This window comes from Cygnus olor, chromosome 4 (assembly GCF_009769625.2).
Source record: "Cygnus olor isolate bCygOlo1 chromosome 4, bCygOlo1.pri.v2, whole genome shotgun sequence".
Classification (NCBI taxonomy): domain Eukaryota; kingdom Metazoa; phylum Chordata; class Aves; order Anseriformes; family Anatidae; genus Cygnus; species Cygnus olor.
Genome location: NC_049172.1, coordinates 50,499,257 through 50,519,712, shown reverse-complemented (window position 1 = coordinate 50,519,712; position 20,456 = coordinate 50,499,257). Strand labels below are relative to the sequence as shown.

Sequence of the window (20,456 nt, the reverse complement as noted above, 5' to 3'; positions counted from 1 at the left end):
GCACGATTTTATACCCGCCTGCACTCTACCCCCTCTCAGATCGCTTTGGGGTGCCAGGGTCCGACCACTCGCCCCTCCACAACGCCCCTGGGATCCCACCTGCGTACAGCAGCCTCTTCTGGGGGGGTCAGGGGGGTGCTGCGGAGCCCCCCCAGTCGCGGCCCCTCCGCGCTGCGGGGCCGGGGGGCGGTGCTGGCCGCGGGGCGCTGCCGTCGGGGCCGCGTCGAGAGACGCCGCCCCCGCCGGGGGGGGCCCGGCCCGGCCCCCCGTGGGCACGGCGACACCGGCGGCAGGCGGCTGGCAGCAGAGCCGAGCCGAGCCGAGCCGAGCCGGGATGCGGGCTCCGGCCGCCGCCCCGCTCTGAGCGCCCCCTCTGCTCCCCCCCCGGGGCTCGTCGGGGCGCCCATGGCCGGCTCGGAGCAGCCCCCGGCGGCGGCCGGGGCCGACGGGGCGCTCGGGGACCGCTCCCTGAGCCAGGGCTTGAGCGTGCTGGTGGGGCTGGCGCTGTGCGTGACCATGCTGGGGCTGGGCTGCGCCGTGGAGCTGGGGCAGCTGGGCCAGCAGCTGCGGCGGCCCGTGGGGGTGCTGCTGGCGCTGCTGGGGCAGTTCGTGGCCATGCCGCTGCTGGCCTTCCTCCTCGCCCTCCTCTTCGCCCTGGACGAGGTGGCGGCAGTGGCCGTGCTGCTGTGCGGCTGCTGCCCCGGGGGAAACCTCTCCAACCTCATGTCGGTGCTCGTCGACGGGGACATGAACCTCAGGTAGGCGTCGGGGCACGGTACAGCACGGCTCGGCTGGTCTGCCGAACCCCCCCTGCCCCTGTCTTGAAATACCCCCGGGGGGGGGGGGGAGAAGGTGATCTGGTGGTGATCTGCGGTGATCCGGCGGTGATCCGGCGTCTCTTTCGCTCACAGTATTATCATGACCGCCTCGTCCACGCTGCTGGCCCTGTTCCTGATGCCCCTGTGCCTCTGGGTGTACAGCCGCCACTGGATCAACACGGCGCTGGTGCAGCTGCTGCCCCTGGGGGCGGTGAGCCTGACGCTGGGCAGCACCCTGCTGCCCATCGGCCTGGGGGTGCTCGTCCGCTACCGGCACCCCCGCGCCGCCGACCTGCTGGTTAAGGTAGGGACGGCTCCGACGGGGTGGCCCGGGAGGGAGGCTGCCGGGGGGGGCACCCCGGGGACGGGGAGGCACCCCGGGGGGGGGGCTGTGGTGGAAGGTAGTGGTGCAAGTGAGAGGGAAAGCCAGGGGAAGGGCAGGGGGTGCAGGCTCAGCCCCCGAGAGGAGGCTGTCCCCCGGCCCCGCTGCACCCGGGGCTGGGGAACCCCACCGCAGGCACAGCCACGCTTCCTCAGACCATGCGGGCAAAATGGCCTCGTGGTGAAAAGAACGAGCAGCATGAGCCCACTGCTCTGATTTCGCATCAAATCACCCTGAAGGAAAATGGTCAGGGGCAATTTCAGCCCCTTCCCTTCTTGGGATAAGAGCAAAGACCTCCAAACTCCTGGGCAAGGAGCAAACAGAAACAGCAGCACAGCCACCCTCTGCAATTCACTCTCTGTCAAGCCTCTAGTTGCTTTTAAACTAATAACCCCTGTGTCATTTGTCAATGTCTGTGTCTGTGCCAGATCTCCCTGTGGTCCCTCTTGGTGACTCTGGTGATCCTGTTCATCCTGACGGGGACCATGCTGGGACCAGACCTGATGGCACACATTCCTGCATCCGTCTACGCCATCGCAGTGCTGATGCCTCTGGCAGGGTACGCCTTGGGATACGGCTTAGCCACCGTCTTTAAAATGCCACCACACTGCAGGAGAACGGTCTCGTTGGAAACAGGGTGCCAAAACGTCCAGCTCTGCACCGCCATCCTAAAACTCACCTTCCCCCCGCAGCTCATAGGGAGCATGTACATGTTTCCCTTGCTGTACGCGCTGTTTCAGTCAGCAGAAGCAGGACTCTTTGTGCTGGCGTACAAGATGTACGGGAGAGACAGCTACAAACAAGAGGCGCTCGGTGAAGAGGAAGACACGGATATTTCCTACAAGAAGCTGAAAGAAGAGGAGGTGGCCGACACCTCGTACGGCACGGTGACCGCGGAGGAGCACGGCTCGGTTCCGATGGAGCCGACGCAGACCGCACTTTAGGTACGACACCGCGGTGACGCCCGGGCCCGGGCCCACCGCTGTTCCAGCTGCTCCCATCGTATGAGGTGATGTGTGTGTGTGTTGCCATTGTGTTTCCTCAAACATGTGTATAAAAATTACAAAAAAGTGAAGAAAAAAAAGGAAAAAGTACCATTGCGACGCATCCCAATGACCATATGTCTTCGTGCAAGGAGGCCCCCGTCCAACCGAGCGCAGCAGGAGCGGTGCGAGGAAGGAGCCCGGCGTTTCGGAGGAGTCGACGCGACGCAGCAGCAGGGCGGGCGGGTGGGCGAAGCACCTTGCACGCGTGTACCCCCGTGCCTCCCCCCGCTGTAACACCGCCGCGCTCCTTGTCCTCCCCGCAAATACACGGCCGAGCTGAGCCAAACGTGGTCCCCGCTGCTTCATCCCGCGGGGGGCTCGGGCAGGGAGGGCTGCACGGCCCCGGGACCCCTCCGGGAGGGCCGGGGCCGGGAGGAGGCGGCGGGGCAGGCGCCGTCGGGGGCGGGGGGGGGAGGCCGTGCCCCGCCCCGGGGGTATTTAAGGCCCCCCAGGGCAGCGGTGTGCCCGGCGCGATGTCGGAGGAGGCGATGGAGAGCTACCTGTACGCCGCCTACCCGCCGTACTCGTACCGCTACCCGCAGCCCAAGGGCAAGGCGGGGGCTGCGGGCGGCTGGCGGCCCAGGGGGGGGCGGCTACTTCTCGGCCTACGGGGAGGCGGCGGCGGCGGCGGCAGCCGAGTACTTCGACAACTACCAGCGGGCGCAGCTGAAGGCCATCCTGTCGCAGGTGAACCCCAACCTGACGCCGCGGCTCCGCAAGGCCAACACCAAGGAGGTGGGCGTCCAGGTGAACCCGCGGCAGGACGCCTCGGTGCAGTGCTCCCTGGGGCCCCGCACGCTGCTCCGCCGCCGGGCCGGCCCCGCCGCCAGGCTCCGCGAAGCGGATCCGGAGCAGGACCTGGAGCAGGATCCGGAGCGGTACGCGGAGCAGGAGCAGGGCAGCCCCGCCACCACCAGCACCCGCGCCGTGCGCTTCCCCCGCACCATCGCCGTGTACTCGCCCATGGCGTCCCGCAGGCTCACCGCCTTCCTCGAGGAGCCCGAGCAGGAGCCCTCGGCCGTCGGGGAGGAGGCGGCCGAGAAGCAGCAGCAGCAGCAGCAGCGGGAGGCGGAGGCGGCCGCCGTGCGGGCCAGCTGGGAGAAGCCCCCCGAGGGCGAGGCCAAGGCCGAGGGCGAGGCCAAGGCCGAGGCCGAGCCGCTGGGGCAGCGCCCGGCCGCCGCCCCGGGGCCGGAGGGGAGCCGGGAGGAGGAGAAGGAGAAGGAGCAAAAGGAGCAGGAGGCGCGGGCGGAGCCGCCGGCAGCCCCCCAGAAGCGGGAGGCGGGCCCGGGCAAGACCCGGCTGCGCTTCCAGGTGAGGGGCGGCGGGGCGGGGAGCGGAGCGGAGCGGGTCCGGGACGGCCCCCCCTCGATAACTGCTGTCCCCGGCAGTTCCTGGAGCAGAAGTACGGCTACTACCACTGCAAGGACTGCAACATCCGCTGGGAGAGCGCCTACGTCTGGTGCGTGCAGGGCACCAACAAGGTAAGTTCAGCCCGGGGCCCCCCATCGCCCCACAGCCGCCCCCCACACTGACCCCATGCCTGCCCCGCAGGTCTATTTCCGTCAGTTCTGCCGGACCTGCCAGAAGTCCTACAACCCGTACCGCGTGGAGGACATCACCTGCCAGGTAAGGGGCGTCCCCCCTGCCTTGCCCCGAGGCGTTCGGGGTCACAGCCACCGACCGCTGCCTCGCCCCGCAGAGCTGCAAGCAGACGAGGTGCACCTGCCCCGTGAAGCTGCGCCACGTGGACCCCAAGAGGCCCCACCGCCAGGACCTCTGCGGGAGGTGCAAGGGGAAACGCCTCTCCTGCGACAGCACCTTCAGCTTCAAGTACATTATCTGAGGGGATGGGGGTTTGCGTTGGTTTCGGGGCTCTTCTACAAGACTGCAAGTAGAGCAGAGGTTTTTTTGTTGTTGCTGTTACTGTTTGAAGGTACTTAGCAAGGTGTAGCTGGGAAAGCATGTGATTAAAAGTATTGCAAAGCACTCTCAGGTGATCGGGTGGGTTTGTGCCCAGCTCAGAGGGTTGCAACTTCCATAACTTGCATAAGGAAAGAGCCTACAACTAATGTTTTGCAAACTAGTGATGGTTTTGGCATCACCGTCTTGATGGTAGCACCTTGTAGAATGTCAGATGGGAAAGGATGTTACTCCTCCTGCACTTGAAGTTCAACCATTTGAACATCAAAACAACACTTACAGTAGGCAGTAGAGCATCACTCGTGAACAAAATGCCCAGTTGTATTCACTTACTGGCTACACTGGTACTCCATGTAGCAAGTCTCCTGTACTTGCTGTTCATCTCCAGATAATGATTGAGAGAAGTGCTCTGTGAGAGCTAGGCTGCTTCTGCCGGCACAGCTAGTCTGTGCCTGGTTCAGCTGGTGGTCTTGTGTTGTAGACTAGGGCCAAAAATGCTTGTGGTGGTCCTGATGCATCTTCAGGGACAGCTCTCAGAAAGCCCTGGGGAAGGGAGTCACTGGTGTTACAGACTTCTGGTAAATAGGTTACACATCTTTACTTCCATTGGGTTATCAGGAGAAGTGACCCTTCACAGGCTCAAAAGTTTGGCACTGCATCTGCCTGGCTTCCTTTTGTACCTGCAGATGACACACAAAGAAAGAGCTGTGCACTTGGTGGCTTACACTTAGACCTAGAGGTGTTTCTGCTGCCTTCCATCAGGAAAGGACCAAACCCCTGCACCCTGCTGGGACTGGGTTTGGAGCTGGGAGCTCTTGGTATAGTGAAGGCAGAACCAGCAGTGTCCAAAGTCTGTTTTTGCTGTCAAGGGCAGTGGCCTCAGCAGGGAGGCAGCAGTGTTACAAGCTGACTCTGGCACCACAGAACTGCCACCTGAACAGACTCATGAATTGGTTAAAAACCTACACCCTCTGCCTCATAGCTAAGGAGCTGGGTAAACTGATGGAACATGTCATTTCCTGAGAATGCTAATAAAGCTGTTAACTTTGAAATTAAGCATTATGCTGGCCTAAGCCTCTTGGAGAACTCGTTAAGGTAACTTCTCTTGGGAAAGACTAAATTCTCCAACAAACTGAACTGTGTCTGCACCTGGCTTGTGTGATTTCCCCCCCCACACCCTTCCTAAAGAGAAAAATGGGGAAGCAGCCTGTTACCAGCTGCAGTAGCTGCTTCTCTTAAGGAAACTTGTATGGCAGGGTAGGCACATGTTGTCCTTTGCACCCAGGAGTGTCCATTTAGAGGGGCAGGGTTAATTCTGTAGCTCATCTGGAACAGAACTCCTCTTGCTGTCAATTCCTGCTTTATTTTAACGTGTCCCTTGAACTTACTGCAGTAGTTTCTCATAGTTCTGGCATTCAAATCTTTTGCAGTAAGGTATAATGAATCACTGCTAATTTATTGCATAGTAACTTTATTCTTGCTTCACTACTTGCTGTAGCAGCCTAATGCATTCTGGGAACAAGTAACAGACCCACCAACCCCAGAGCAGGAGCTGTTTCACCTCATGCTTCCCCTTGAAACAGAAACACTTTCCCCAGTATCACAAAGGAAATACCCTTACTTCACCCGCTCACTAGGAGACTTCTGGTTCCATCCTTGCTGTGTTCAGCTTGGAAAGTAGATGGGTGCCTTAATCCTGTCTACAGCTCCAGTACTGGAGGCAGAGGCAGGTCTGCTCTCTGCAGGCTACCTCAGCTCCCAGTAGCAATGGTGATCTGTGCTGCTTTTTTTTTTTTTTAAGTCTTTCCTGAGTATATTTCCCTCAAGGGATGTTCATGTATTCATTTTCCTGTTTGCCTCCACTCTAAGAGCTGCGGTTTTTCCTGATGAAGTGTGTGAGACTGACTTATGAGTGTTCACTCTGGTAATGACTCTGAGAAATCGTTTTGTGCCGTGTCAGTATGAAATGTTATGGCAGCTAACAGAAATAGGAGCAGTTGAGCAGTTCCTACTCGTACAGATATCCTCACAAGTGTTGCTTTGAGGATTACTTGCTGTGAACAGGCCGACTTCTCTGATTATCAGTAACAGCCCGGAGTGGAGCGGAGCACACTGTAGAATGGCAGTCTCTAGCAGCAGTTGCTGCTGTTTGAAGGTGTATAGCTGGAGGAGGAGCAGGTGCAGCTGGTCAGAGCTGCAGGTGAGCTTAGCAGTGTTCAAGCAGCTGGCTGAGGGCTGGCCTGGCCCTCACCTGTTGTGAGGTCTTGGGCCTTGGAGGAGTGGGAGTGCAGTGGGCAGGGTTATTAAACAAGCTTTCCTTCATGCTGTGGCATTCCTTAATGCAGCAGTAGCTCTGACTGCCATTCCTCTTACATAAATATATTCAGTGCTTTTACTTGATGCCACAGTAACAATTCCGTACCCTATTCTGCTTTACTGCTCTATCATGTCCTTGACAGCAGATGCTGTGTTATGGGCACTGGTTCCTAGATTCAGCAGAAGGAAGGAAAGCTGATTGTGACCTTTGTGATTATGCAAAGCAGGAAGGAACGGAGTTGTCAGTTCTTCAAAGATATCTTGAACTTGCCCTGTATGGTTTCTTCATGAAGAGTCTTTGCAGACATTAGCTCTATCAGTGCTGTATTCAGCACATATTACAGATGTCTGACATTTTGCTTGGTTTTAGACAGCCTTTACTATTGAGAGGCTTAGTACATACCTTGCTTGGGGTGGAGTGGCTGGGAAGCTGTGTGGCTGGGGGTGTTGGTTGATGCTTGGCTGAACATGAGCCGGCAGTGTGCCCAGGTGGCCAAGAAGACCAACAGCATCCTGGCTCATATCAGGAATAGTGTAGCCAGCAGGACCAGGGAGGTGATCATCCCCCTGTACTCTGCTCTGGTGAGGCTGCACCTTGAGAACTGTGTTCAGTTCTGGGCCCCTCACTACAAGAAGGACATCGAGGCCCTGGAGTGTGCCCAGAGAAGGGCTATGAAGCTGGTGAAGGGCCTGGAACACAAGTCCTGTGAGGAGCAGCTGAGGGAACTGGGGTTGTTTAGTCTGGAGAAGAGGAGCCTCAGGGGAGACCTTATTGCAAGGAAGGCATGGGGAGCTGGGGGTCGGTCTCTTCTCACAGATAACTAGTGATAGGACCAGAGGGAATGGCCTCCAGTTGCGCCAGGGGAGGTTTAGGTTAGAAACGAGGAGACATTTCTTCTCAGAAAGAGCAGTCAGGCATTGGGATGGGTTGCCCAGGGAGGTGGTGGAGTCACCGTCCCTGGGGGTGTTCAAGGAAAGGTTGGGCGTGGTACTTAGGGATGTGGTTTGGTGGGTGATACTGGTGGTAGGGGGGTGGTTGGACCAGGTGATCTTGGAGGTCTTCTCCACCCTTAGTGATTCTGTGATACCTGGCACCAGGCAATGCAGGGTGACAGCTTATGCCCTAGTCAAGAGTGAGTAATTTTGGAGAAGTGGCAACCAGCAAGAACAGTGTTCAACCTGGCTTAATGCTTTCCTGATGGAGAGGCTTGTGAGCAGCTAATAGCGAAGGACAGGACTCTGTACAGAACAAGCTGTGCAGTGGAAGTTTGGAAATAGTTCTTAAACTTCTGTGAAAGAAGGAATATCCAGATGATAAGGTACCATGATTTCTATTCCACAGGGCAGGTCCCATTTCTACTAGCCATTATAAACCAAGGAAGATGTATAACGAATTACATATGGAAATTCAGGTTTAAGTTGCCTTACAAAACCTAATGTCCTCAGAAGATGCCTAGGAAATTGCTATTGCATTGACAGGACACGAGGAAAAATGAGTTTGGGGTTCCTGGTCCTCTGTAGTCAGTGTTTAGGTAAGTACTTAAGCACTCCTAAAAGTATGGTATGTACTTCTAGCTTGTAAAAATACACAAGATGATAGATACAATGTCTTTTATTTTTACAAAAAAAGCTGGTAAAAGATGATGTAAATAAAAGTGTAATGCACCACTAAATAAAACTACTTATCCCCCTGTAAATACTTATTTAATAATTAAGAACACCATCTACAGTACCACAAAGCCATCAAAATAATTCAATTTTATCAGGGTCAGGAAAAAAATACAGTGATTATGGATGTGCCTTGACCAGTTACAGAGCTTGTTAGGATAACAACTACTGTCAGCAGTCCAACAGTGTGCACAGTGCCTTCAATTAATGCGTTTCAGCATAATTACATTTCTAGTGGGGTCCAATTCCCCCAAAAAGGCAGAGCTAAGAATTTCAATTCTACATTCTAAACCCTGGAATTAGAGCCCATTAAAAAAATCACAGTGGGTAAGAGATGTATATAAAAATACTGGGTGTTCCTTTCAAATCACAGGAATTGTGGGACTACATTCTTTTTTAATTTTTTTGTTTTATTTTTATTTTTTTTACAAAATGCTATTGGTTTCAACAGAATCCAGTTTGTTTTATGCTACAGACTTTGACACTGAACTATGAGTATATTGCCTGTTTGCATGGTTTGGTAGTCAGTCTTTTTTTCTATATAGTCCCAATTCCTTAGGCTTAAGTTGAGTCATGAAGATGCATGTATGTGCATTCAAACTCTTTGAACCCTGCAGACTGCTCAGACTGCAAGTCATGTATGTGACTACCAACAGGGAGAATTTCTTCCCCTTCCCCTCATAGCTTTATACACCTACTGTCTTAACAGTGCATCGCACAAATTTACAAGAAAAATACTGTTTTTGCACTATACAGTTTCTAGAATATGTACAGAATAAAATAAGTTAACTTCTAATGAGAATTGCTGATGGGCAGCATATATCTTTAATATACATTTTAAAGTCTCTGCAGGCAGCTACTTTTTGGTTAGTTGTTATCAATATTTGTAACATAAGCACTGATCAGAGAACTGAGCAGCATTCCAATAAAGTTAACAGATATATTATTTCTTTTAGAAACACTGGGAAATCCCAGTTTAAAATATTATTAAATGTCCTAACATTTACACACTATGAGGATTAGATCTAATAAAATAAAATTTCTTCAAAAATAATCTTGCAGCTCTTTTAAGCATGCTCTGAGACCTTATTTAACAATCATCCATACCTTCAAAAAACAACTGTCACGTAGCCATACATTCCAACTCTCACACATCATTTCCTTGTTACAGACAACAAAGGCAAATAAAACATTGAGAAGTCAATGGTTTTTGCAGTCAGAAGTCATCCTACTCGTGTTCGACCGCACATTCTTCATGACATTGCAAAGTGTCTCAATAGGTATTAGTTGATGATTATATCGACTGCTGCTGGAAAGCCAGGAAGCATTGCAGGTCTTCAGCCAAAATAAACCAACCTTGATTTTAGCCTCATCCCACCTGCGGCATTGGTTCAACCTTTAGAGGCTGTTACTGCAAACACCATTTATAGTTCTGTTACAACAGAAAATAATGCATATGTATGCATTTAAGCCCTTTTCCTTTCATGTAGTTTTTATACATATATTTAATAAAAAAAAATGCTACTGCCACACAGCTACTGCGTAGAAAGAGCAGTCAAGTAAGATGTTAACTTCAGTTTTTAGATTTTTACTTCTGATGAAACAATTTCTTCCTGTGATGAAACTGTCATTTTTCAGGATTGCTGGAAGGTATCTTTTTTGTTTTTTTCACTTTCTTCTTTTTCTTTAAATGAAAGGTGCTCGATAATAGTTCGAAGTGTCCTCAATATCAGTTCTTTTCTAAATGACAGCTGTTCAGAATCCAGTGCTCACAGGGTTTACTCCTGGTTTGATTTTCCCTAGAAGCCGATAGGATTGCACCATGCGTAGAGACTCTCGAATTTCTAGATTAAGTTCCATCAGCTTTGAGCTGGCCTCTGACATATCTTGGTTGGAGCCTACTACTGCAAAGCTACCAGTTTGACCAAGTGTCTGATGACGGAAATATATGTGCAACAGTGTTTGGATTGGGTCATCTTCAGAACTGCCAAAGATGTCATGGGGCCAAATGGATCTGTGAACACACAATTTGTATTTAAACATTAAAAAAATGAAGTATTTAAATATTTAAGAGTTCTTAAAACAGACACCTGAACAGAAGACATTAAAACACAAGAGGACCATTTCTTCTGTAGAGTCCTAGTAGTTAACAGTATCATTTTTCCCAAAGACAAATTCTGAAGAACGAGTATTACTAGAATTGCCTTTTTAAAATCACAAAATGTATATGAAGAAGTAATGAACAGTAATGAATCAACTGTTCTTGTCCTTTCAGTAAGAACATCTAGCAAGAGCTGAAAAAAACTGGAATAGTGCCCATCCCTATCTTTAAATTAAAAAGGTCCATTAGCAAACTCAGGCCAGAAAGCAAAATCCTTATGCATTTACCTGAAAGCCTTGACCTGTGCTACAGCTGACACAAACTCCTTGCTTCTCAGGGTTTCAATGAGAGAGTGAATTGCTGTTTCTGTGCTAGCTTGGGAAGCCTCTGCAATTTCAATTTCTTCGATGCCACTGTCAGATGCAGACTCAGCCTCTTTCAGACAGGTCTCCAGGACAGCAAGTTCTTCAGACATGTTTATGACCTAAAACAAATGCAAGAGTGAGCTTTTCTAGTTCAATTACATTTTAGCCAAATTAACTTTCAGCAGATCAGAAACGTATGTTTTTCCTCTGTGTTGCAATCCTAAATGAGATACAGAAGTAAATCCAAATATTTGCTTCAGTTGTTTAAGAATACAGCTAGTTTAATGGCCCACGTATTTATGCCAGGTATTGGGGCTTTCCTTGATGAAGTTTCCATCTTTGTCCTTTTAAAATTTGTTTAAAAATATACATTTTTCTCCTCACATCACTTAATGACAATTAAATTGACATGAAGAGTTAAACACTTTGGAAAGTACAACAGAAATTGTGTTATTACAAGGACGACCTAAACATGGAGGAAAAATCTGGAAGACTAGTAGCCCAACAGAGTAACTGTAATGCAGCCAATGTATATAATAGTATCTTTGGCTTTAGTTCCAACGTATGAGTAAAAGACAAGGGCATACTCAGAATATGATTTACAGCTGACTTGGAAACTCAGGCAAGAAATGGAAGTGAGGTGATGCTGACCTTCCGTAACATTCTCCACACAAAATGAACTCACTTATTTGCAGCCTCTACAAGAATCTGGAGATCTAAGTGAAGAACATGCATGTTTTTTTCCCTAACGTACTCCTAAACCAAAGACTTCCAGCCCTATTTTTTGTTTTCCTCCCTACTACATCAAGCAAGACATTTTTTTAAAATGCTACCTCTTTATTGCATTACAGTTCCAGGGGAGAACGTGAAAAGACATTAACTGCAGCATAACTCAGTCAGATTAACCTGATTATTGTCACATATGTACCACGTGTGCACAGCTGAATGACGCATTTCACTTCTAAAGTTAGTACACCTAAAAATCAAGCCCAAGACGTCCAGGATGCATTACTAAGTACATCTAGGTTGGGGGACTAAGGTTGCAGTGAAACTGAATGGTGGCTGATGTGATGCACTTATGCAATCAGTTGGTAGTAAGTTACTGTGTTTGTAACAGGAACCACTGGGGTGACGGAAAGGGGCTTCATCACAGATTCAATCTGTTGATTGAATTTGATGTACCTTGATTGCAGCTTGATTAGAATACACCAGGAGTGCTAGCAAAATATTTAAAGTCCTGGACTCCCTGCATTCCTGTCTATTTAAGAGCTTTCAGGTTGTACAAAAATCAACACAGATAATTGAACGTCTCAGAAAATTCTTGCAGGTTCTACTTAAATCTTCTGTTAATGGCTTATAAAACAGCTGGTACCCTCCTTCAGTTCACCCTAAAAAGATGTCCTGCTGACGAACACATTACCAAAGTATTTTAAATGGTTTGGCTTTGAAATGTCAACAATAAGTAGCTAAATGGCGTGATTTGCCTTACCTCTGCTTCTTTTTTGATTGTGTTTACTTGGCTGATAAGTTTGCAGTAGGCTTGGAACAGAAGCAGCAACTGGAAATGCAATTTATATAGCCTCCGACACAACTCCAGCTCCTACAAATGTAAACAACGTTATTATATTCAGGAAGTGCAAAACACCTGCAATCCAATACAAGAAGCAATAAATGACAACTTCAGTATAGAATGTGCAAAATTAAAAGTAGTTATTTGGTTACTGAAGAAAATGCCAAGAAGATTTGCAAGCTAATGTAGCAAGAAGCTAATGAAAAGCAGATGAAAGCTTCATCCAGTTCTAGATTTACAGGTAGCCTCTCTCACACAGGTTAAAAGTTTACTTTTTAATAAGTAGTCACATTTCCAAAAAGGAACAAAAAAAAGTGATTCAAAAGGCACTTTAAAATGTCATGTTCCAAGACAGAATATCATACATCCCTTACTTCTATTGTTGAATTTTTACTGCTCTAAATTCAAGAATATCCAAAAGAAGTAGTTGTCATCTCTAAGTATGCAATCTTTCATAACCACTACTAAGATATGTAAGCATAGTCTATAACCTGGTCTTTAGCTTACACCTGCCTGATGGAATAAGAGGGAAATATTTCCATTCTTGGATGTAAGAATAATGTTTCCTTTGTGAAACATAGCTCTGTTTCTATTTTAGAAAATACAATGATATATTTTAAGGAAACAAAACAGCACAGTCGTGCTTCCATTTTTACGCATCTAAAACTAGTGGAGGTGCAGACTGTTAATACTGCTTTACATACAGACATAAAAGCTAATTCTAATGGAATAATCATCTCTAAGGTTCTACTAACTACAGGATCCTATTATCTACAAAGAACCAACAGTTCAATGCGTTAGGTTATGCAAAACTGAAGCACACAGCATTTTTGTAATAGTCTATGACAAGACATCACTATGTCACAAATGGACGAGACAGACGGAGACCAGTTGGTTGACTGGCATGGTTAAGTATTTGATAAATCAAGAACCATCACTTACTGCTAGAATTTCCATTTGCTAAGCAAGAAGATGAGCAGGTCACAAAAATACAAAGGAAGAAAAAAGATCAAGAATTAGTGTAGGAAATCATTTTAATTAGGGTAAAAGACGTCCCAGGCAAAATGGAGGATGAAATACAAGTAACACGCTCCAAATATACCCTTAACAAAAAAAAAAATAACAGACTGAAGTGAAATTACTAAGCACTTGCTCCTGTAACTAACAATAGATTAACACTGGCTTTGTTGTCCCACAACAGGAGTAACATACTTCACCTTACAACCCTTCCTGAGTCTTTACATAGTGTATAATCTTAAATGTATGCAAAATTAAGAAATCAAAAGCAAGGACATTTAGGTCTGGATATCTGTCTTCTTACTTGTTCTATAGCACTATAGTTTAAGCTTAGATAACGCTTTTTAAAATTTGAGATGCTATGTTAATTTGAATTCTGAACTTTTTTTTCTTGTTTTTAAGATTTTAGATAAGAAAATTCTTCATTTTGCTAAACTTTATTCTCAACACCTCATTGTGACAGTTTTGTGGCTTAATTGCACTTGGTTTTACAAGCAATTTCAGACAAACGTTTGGGAAAGAGAGACAGGGAGAGAAAACATCAGAAAACATATTCCTCAGGCTAGGGACAGGAAATTAACTTTTTTGCTTTGTACAGCACTAAGCATATTGATGGCATTTATGCCATGAACAATGGTCACACGTGTATGAAGATGCAACTAATATCTGATTCCAACAGGCAGAAGCAGTTAAGCTTTATTAAGCACAAAACTATACACTACATGTATAATAATTTATAGTGTGCTTAATAAACTATAAACGTGTTTTGTTCTGTATTCTGTGCTATCATACACATAGTGCAATTATATAAGCAAAAACTTCTGAGACACTGAACACTGCAAAGAGATACGATCTTGAACTGCCGAAGTCGACAAGAATTTTATTACTTATTCCAGTGGAGCACAGAGAGTCAGACTTTGAGGAATGACAGGGTCCATTTGTTTAATAATTAGTCATTAAGTCCCAGTGTTCTTCAAGCCAAGTCTCAGTACTGCTGGCCATAAATAAGCCTCCCCCAATCACACTGACAGTTATTCTAAAAATTCAAGAGATATTTTTCCTTAAGAATAGCATTATGCTGCTTCAGTGACTTTCACATAATACTTGACCAGTTGTCAAATAATCTGATTTTTCTACCTGCCAGTCCTGTAAGAAGAGTGTAGCCTGAGTCCAGATGCATTCTTTCAGGCTTGCATGTACGTACTAATAGCAAAAATTCTATAATTAGGTTTACTTGCAAGACTGCGGGTAATACATGAGCCAGAACAGAGTTCACCTCACTATTCTTAGCTGTATTTACCACAGTGGTAAAAATTAGTAATAAAACCTTATGTTGTTAGTGAATGAAAAATATGTGTTGAATGAAGCAGCCCTGCAGCCCTGTTTTTCTGAGCCAGACAACACTTAAATATTTTTAGCATTAATTGGTTGACTGGATAGACTTAGCAGCCCCACGCTCCATTTACAAACACTTTTGAAACAATGCTCTTACACTTGGTAACTTCTCAATCTTCACGAAGGCACTGTAAAATTGTTGTGAATAAATTTATAACTAAAGGAGTAGATGTTTATGAAGCAGAATAACAGGACTCAGCTTCCTCAATGGATACTATAAGTTAAAATGGTTTTAAATGAACCTGCAGTGCAAGGAGCACATAAATAAAAAATTGCCAGCGTGCCTTGTAGGCTAGGACTGAAACAAAACAAAACAGAACAACCAAAAAACAAATCCAAAACAGAACAAAATAAAACCAAAAAAACAACAAAGCAGGTACCCACAAATAATCAGTAAGAACTGGTCACGCAGCATCTTTTCTGAGGCTGTCTTTAAACACTGCTGAATTGGGGAGGAACAAACAAAACTTCCTCACTGACTGCTGCATTCTTTCTCTACCAGCTAAATGACAGCCTGCATGTGGCTTTGCCTCCCTTTCTTGTTTTCTCTCACTATATAGTGGGAATAGTAATATTTAACTTCATGGCAATGTTATAACAGTTTATAACAGAGCCAATATAAGCAATTCTGAACTGAAATACATATAACTGAATACACAGACTGAAACGCATAAATGCTGCTTTTTAAATCAAAATATAGAACGTACTGTTTTGTAATACTGAGTGTTGTTACATATTTCTAAACATGTGCCAGCCAGTATATGAAGACGTAAAACAAGCGTAAAATATACCAAATATGACTTTTGCAAAGCAAAAACCCTTGCAAGTGGTAGCTAGCTTGTGAATAATTATTTTGCTTTATTACTCATGCTTAGCCACATAAAACATTTTAAAAACATGTAATTTTGATGTGATATAACAATCATCACTACATTATCACACATTTTATTATCCTAAAAATGCAAATGCATTTTGTTTATATAAATATAATATATATGAGACTAAATGAAAACTATATGAAAGAAGCAGTTCACGCATACAGTGGAAATTTCTGTTGCTGAACACCACATTTTCAGCAGCAGAAATGTAACTGACTGTATCAATGAGCAAGCTTGACTGAGCAGAAGGAGTAAAATTTTTCCTTCCTTAGCCTGAATTTGGGATTTTTGTCAAGGTGTCATTGTGAAAACGTGAGCTAGTCTGCTATCTGCAATTCTACGTTCTTACATGTTTCACTGTTCTTATTACAGGACTCTAAATGGCAGATTCCTTGTACATACTAATGGCAGGTTTTGGATCTGCTTTTATTTTTAATCTACATTGTCAACATTATGCAGCTATTGTTCAAACAAAAAAGTCCTGGTCCATTTGGGGAAAAGCTGTCACTTACTATAGCAATTAGTAATGTTAAACACAGATGATGTCATGCAAATACATACAAAATATCAAGCTAATAGTAACAGGTCACTTCACCTGCTAGACAACAAAATGTTGTGTTGACAAAAATGTTTCATGAAATTTTTGCGATCCTGCTACTTTATTCCTTGTTCCTTTCCACCCAAACAACAACTCCAGAAAGGTCATACATATTTATATAGTACTAATTACATTAAATTCAGTAGAGGTTTTTGGCTAGACAATTTATCTGAGCTTGTAAGCAGTAAGCTAATCTTTTTTCTTCTAGAAACAGCTGCATAAAAGTGGACTTGCTGGTACACAGATGGTATCTCGTCTGCTTATCTACTCAGTGTTATTAAGCCTAGAACTGAAGACTGGTCGCCAGCTTTTATTAAAAAGAGCCCATTTTATTAGACCACTACTTCGTAAGAACCTGAGTTTCCAAAAGATAGTATGATAACTGAAATGAAAAGCTTTTCATACAATTTTAATCTCTCTGAAAATGTTGGAGTTTTTGTGCAACAGATATAAGTATGTTTTTAAATCTCATATCCACAGACTCACAAATGAGATAAATGAGATGCACCTACCTGGGCATCCGTGTTAGTGCCATGAATACCATCATCAGTACCAAATGTTCTTTTGCAGTCATCTAGCCACTGCAAAAAACCAACCAAACAAAAAGATTAAACGTCTTCTGAAATAAAGCAAACAGAAGACTGTGGTAAAACTGCTTAAGACACTTCAATAAGTCTTGAATATTCTCAGACTATGTAAGAAATTGTGATATGAAAACAACTGTTCACCAATGTTGTTTCCACTATTGATTTCCACCCTGATGTATCACGTTGCAGTTTTTGTTGCATCCTTTCTGTTGCAAATTTCACGCACCTTCATTATCCCAGATGGGGATAGCACACTTCAATATAATTTGTGATTAAATTTGAGTATTGTTATACGGAAACATGGAGAAGGGGGGCAGAAAAATGGCATTCATTAAGTGAGTTCCTATTTTCTCTTTACTTGCTGCACAAGGTTTGCACCAACATGACTTCCCAGTGTTTAAAATATACCACTGATTCAAATTACAGAGTAAGAGTAAGCCTGTTGTATTTCTTTGGACTATTTTAGCAACAGCAGGAAATACAGTTCTGTTGTGTAACTAGATGCAAGTGCAGGTTTACTAGATGGAATGAAAAAAGCAAATTCTTCAGTGGGAGTTTAGCATTGCCTCTCGTTTACACAAGCCAGGGAGATGAAGCATTCTCACATTACACAATGCGAACACATAGATTTCACCCTCTTCCATAAGTACAGGGCTGTATTTAACTCCAATTCCTATAGTGCACAACAAGTATTATTAATTTCAGTGGATAATCTCTTCTTCTAGCTTTGAACAACCACGGAAATTTAAAAGTGTTAATATAAAGCATCTGCAGGATCAGATATGTTCTTCTTGGACAATGTGACATTGTCATCTCATCTACAGAGTGCTCAGCATATTCTTCTGTACAGTGAAAACAGCAGCAAGCATGAGGTAATTTGGGCATTACTGAAATAGTAACACGTCATGTCGAGATAAAGTGCAGATTATCTTCTGAAATGAAGAACGGGCTCTATACATCCAAGAAAGAATAATTCAGCATACCATGTGCTTTATATCATAAGTCTCACAGGAAATCTTAGTGACCTTTTTCTAACCTCTGTCTGATGCAAGAAAAAGAAAAATGTGATTTCCCATCTGCTCAATTTAATAACGGTTACTTAGTGAATTAACCAGGCCTGTGTGCTTATCAAGACGAGAAATGGAATTCTCTAAACACTGTGGTGTCAGCTTCAATTAGTGACATGGATACCGACGTACACAGCAGACCTCATTTTTCTTTTTATCTGACAGCATTCATCGGTAATAATGGAATAGGTTTGCACTGGAACAACTGCAACAAAAACAGGGAAGCTAGTAGTTGCTTTCACACCCTGCCCTTTTAAGATTTTTTAAAACCTTAATACCAGACTCAGTAAAGGCTATGCCTAGAATTTTATGATACATAACCTTGTATTTTCTACTTATCTGATTCAGTATCTTGGTCCCTAATATACAAGTCAAAAGCAGCTTCCCTGCCAGGGAATAGAATAGCCACCAGAAAGGTGACAAAATTCATTTGTTATTATTTTTGCAAAGAACGTATGTTCAGCACTGCAGAAAGACCTACACTTTCTGTTTAGGAGCAAAAATAGATTGTGTGACAAAATAATCTTCTTTATATGCTTGCTTTACACCAATCTGTTTTTCCTCAGGTATCTCCTACAAAGGTGTAGGGTGAAAAATATAAGATAGCGAAGTTTGTGATTCCTCTTGGTCATAGCATAGGTTGGTCTGCCAGATTACCCCTTAAGGCAGACATCCCCCCAAATCCTACATTACATATATGTTTCTTATCTCAGTGCAGAGATAAGAGTTTCAAGCGACTGCAGCCCAAGCCTCTTACTGTTTTGACTTTGATTCACGTGAATGGGAATGCCAATACTGTACACAGCACTGATAGTGACAGTGTCTATTATGGCAATTTTTAAGTAACAATTTTTCATTAAGGTTAATGTAAAGATTTTTCCAGTGGTCAATTCTAGAGGATACTAGATGTGAATTTTATTTATTTAAATGTTTGTTAATTTGTATTTACCTGATTAGTCAATGTCCCAACCAACTTAGTATGATCATTTTCTGCATGTTTCTAAGAAAAAAATGAGGATCTGCAACAAGCTCATTATGTATTTTGCCTTAATACTTTCAGATTGAACAGGATGTGTGTCACAATTGGGTGAAATTACAAGAAAAAAATACGACTTGAGAATGTCTCTTTCAATCATTCCCTATATTCTGTTCAATAGGATAGAGTAAGAAAACAAGTGAAACATCTGAGAATTAGCTCTGGAGGACACTCAGTCTGTATATATTATATATTACACACAAAAATTGAGGATTAAGCACTAAAGAAATAAATCCTCCTCCATGGTACTTCTTCTTTCTATTTGTGAATGATTAAAGAAAAATAAAAACTGGCAAAATGCTCTCAGCTATTTCACAACTCCTTTGATCCAGAGAAACCTTTTTCCTGCTCCAGTCATTCACAAATACTGTGGCAGAAGACAAGCTGACTACAGAAACATTACGAGACACCCTTCTGACAGTTTCACTACAGAAAAAAAAACATTCTTTCACTATGACATAATGACAGAGGCCACCAAACTGATATCCAAAGTAAAATAAAATGTAAACAAGCTCATAATATCCAGCATGGATTTATATTTGTATGACACATTGCAGAGCAAAACTAGTTAAAAATAAGTTAAGTGAATTCATAGCCATCTAAAAGAGAAACAATTTTAACTCATCACCCTTTGAGACAAATGAACAAAACAAGAATATTTCTTATTGCTAAGACAAACCGTAGGCTAAATGAGGAGTATGCACAAGCTGAACTCCTCAATGTCTGGAAAGCCACTGTTGGCACCTGACTTCCTCTCTATTTACTCTGCCTCAACTTTCCTGTCTGACTATGGGGCAAATCAGTTAGCCTCGGTTGGGCTCTCTAAAATGGACAAAGAAATAGATGGCTTTCTCCCAGGACTTATGCACTGGAGGTTGTCAAACATTAAATATTATATGGAATAAGGTAATCTTGGTCATTAGATGAGAGCTTTGTTTCTGATCAAGCCTAAATGGCAAAACATAGCTCATTATATTAGACCTCATGAATTAAGTCTCCAAACAAATTGTTATTGCTACATAGCAGGGCAAAAAATGCAGCACCTCTTTTGCAGAAATACTGGCTTGGGTCCTAAAAGCAGTTCATCTCCATTAACACAATACTGTGTGGCATGCTTTAGCCTTGGTTTTGAGGAAACTACATTTCCACAAAAAAAGTAGATGGCTTTTCTAGTCAACAGATCAGCTGTCAGCAAACTTTACAAGGCACAGGCTGTAGCTTCTTAATAAACTCAGTGCAATCAAGAAACAGGGAACCACCTGCAAAACACAGCTCAGCCAAGATGCCATGGCTTGAATTCTGGTTCTGTTCTGCATCACTCAGACTTGCTTGTGTGGCCACTGTCACTGCCTGATAGGCTGCTGGCATCAGTACTAAATTCCTTCAAATGCATGTTTAACTTTCCTAAGGATCATTTTCTCTCTACAGCAAAAGCCTCATATATTCTCTCTCTGTAACCTGCAAAACAGATTGTAGATCCATGTTTTCTGTTGTTTCTTGAAATATAAATCTTATCTGTTTCAGTTTTCTGAAGTTCTGAAGTTATTATTTTCCTTCCTAAACTTTACACAAAGGTTCAGAAAAAGAAATACATATACTGTTGCTACAGAAATTTTAAACTTTTAAAATTTTTGTTTCTTTGCACAAAAAATACTACCACTAACATATACCTTGAAAACTAAACGTGTTTTT

General features: G+C 44.6%; 3 protein-coding genes across 11 annotated transcripts in view; 2 read left to right on the top strand and 1 right to left on the bottom strand.

Moving 5' to 3' along the window:
• The first annotated feature begins 253 nt into the window (after positions 1 to 253).
• Positions 254 to 2,254, top strand: SLC10A4 (solute carrier family 10 member 4). The gene is made up of 3 exons (XM_040556807.1): positions 254 to 758; positions 912 to 1,122; positions 1,629 to 2,254. Exons 1-3 carry the CDS (start codon positions 406 to 408, stop codon positions 2,142 to 2,144), a joined length of 1,080 nt encoding a protein of 359 aa, XP_040412741.1. The 5' UTR covers positions 254 to 405; the 3' UTR covers positions 2,145 to 2,254.
• A 450-nt stretch (positions 2,255 to 2,704) lies between these two features.
• ZAR1 (zygote arrest 1) lies at positions 2,705 to 4,232 on the top strand. The gene is given in 5 exon segments (XM_040556806.1): positions 2,705 to 2,844; positions 2,846 to 3,557; positions 3,635 to 3,727; positions 3,798 to 3,872; positions 3,946 to 4,232. Coding segments are annotated over 5 exon segments (1,149 nt in total). The 5' UTR covers positions 2,705 to 2,719; the 3' UTR covers positions 4,090 to 4,232.
• Positions 4,233 to 8,082: 3,850 nt separating this feature from the next.
• The window catches only part of FRYL (FRY like transcription coactivator), a 172,266-nt gene continuing 159,892 nt past the window's right edge, over positions 8,083 to 20,456 (bottom strand). For 7 of the 9 annotated variants that reach the window (XM_040556799.1, XM_040556800.1, XM_040556797.1 and 4 more), the window contains 4 exons: positions 16,587 to 16,655; positions 12,106 to 12,216; positions 10,539 to 10,735; positions 8,083 to 10,164 (listed from right to left, as the gene is read on the bottom strand). In XM_040556799.1, the coding sequence (XP_040412733.1) occupies positions 9,906 to 10,164; positions 10,539 to 10,735; positions 12,106 to 12,216; positions 16,587 to 16,655 (636 nt within the window). In that variant the 3' untranslated portion in view covers positions 8,083 to 9,905. Of the gene's footprint in view, positions 10,165 to 10,538; positions 10,736 to 12,105; positions 12,217 to 13,128; positions 13,147 to 16,586; positions 16,656 to 20,456 lie in introns of all 9 variants that reach the window. The other 2 variants (XM_040556796.1, XM_040556805.1) reach the window with 1 other exon arrangement.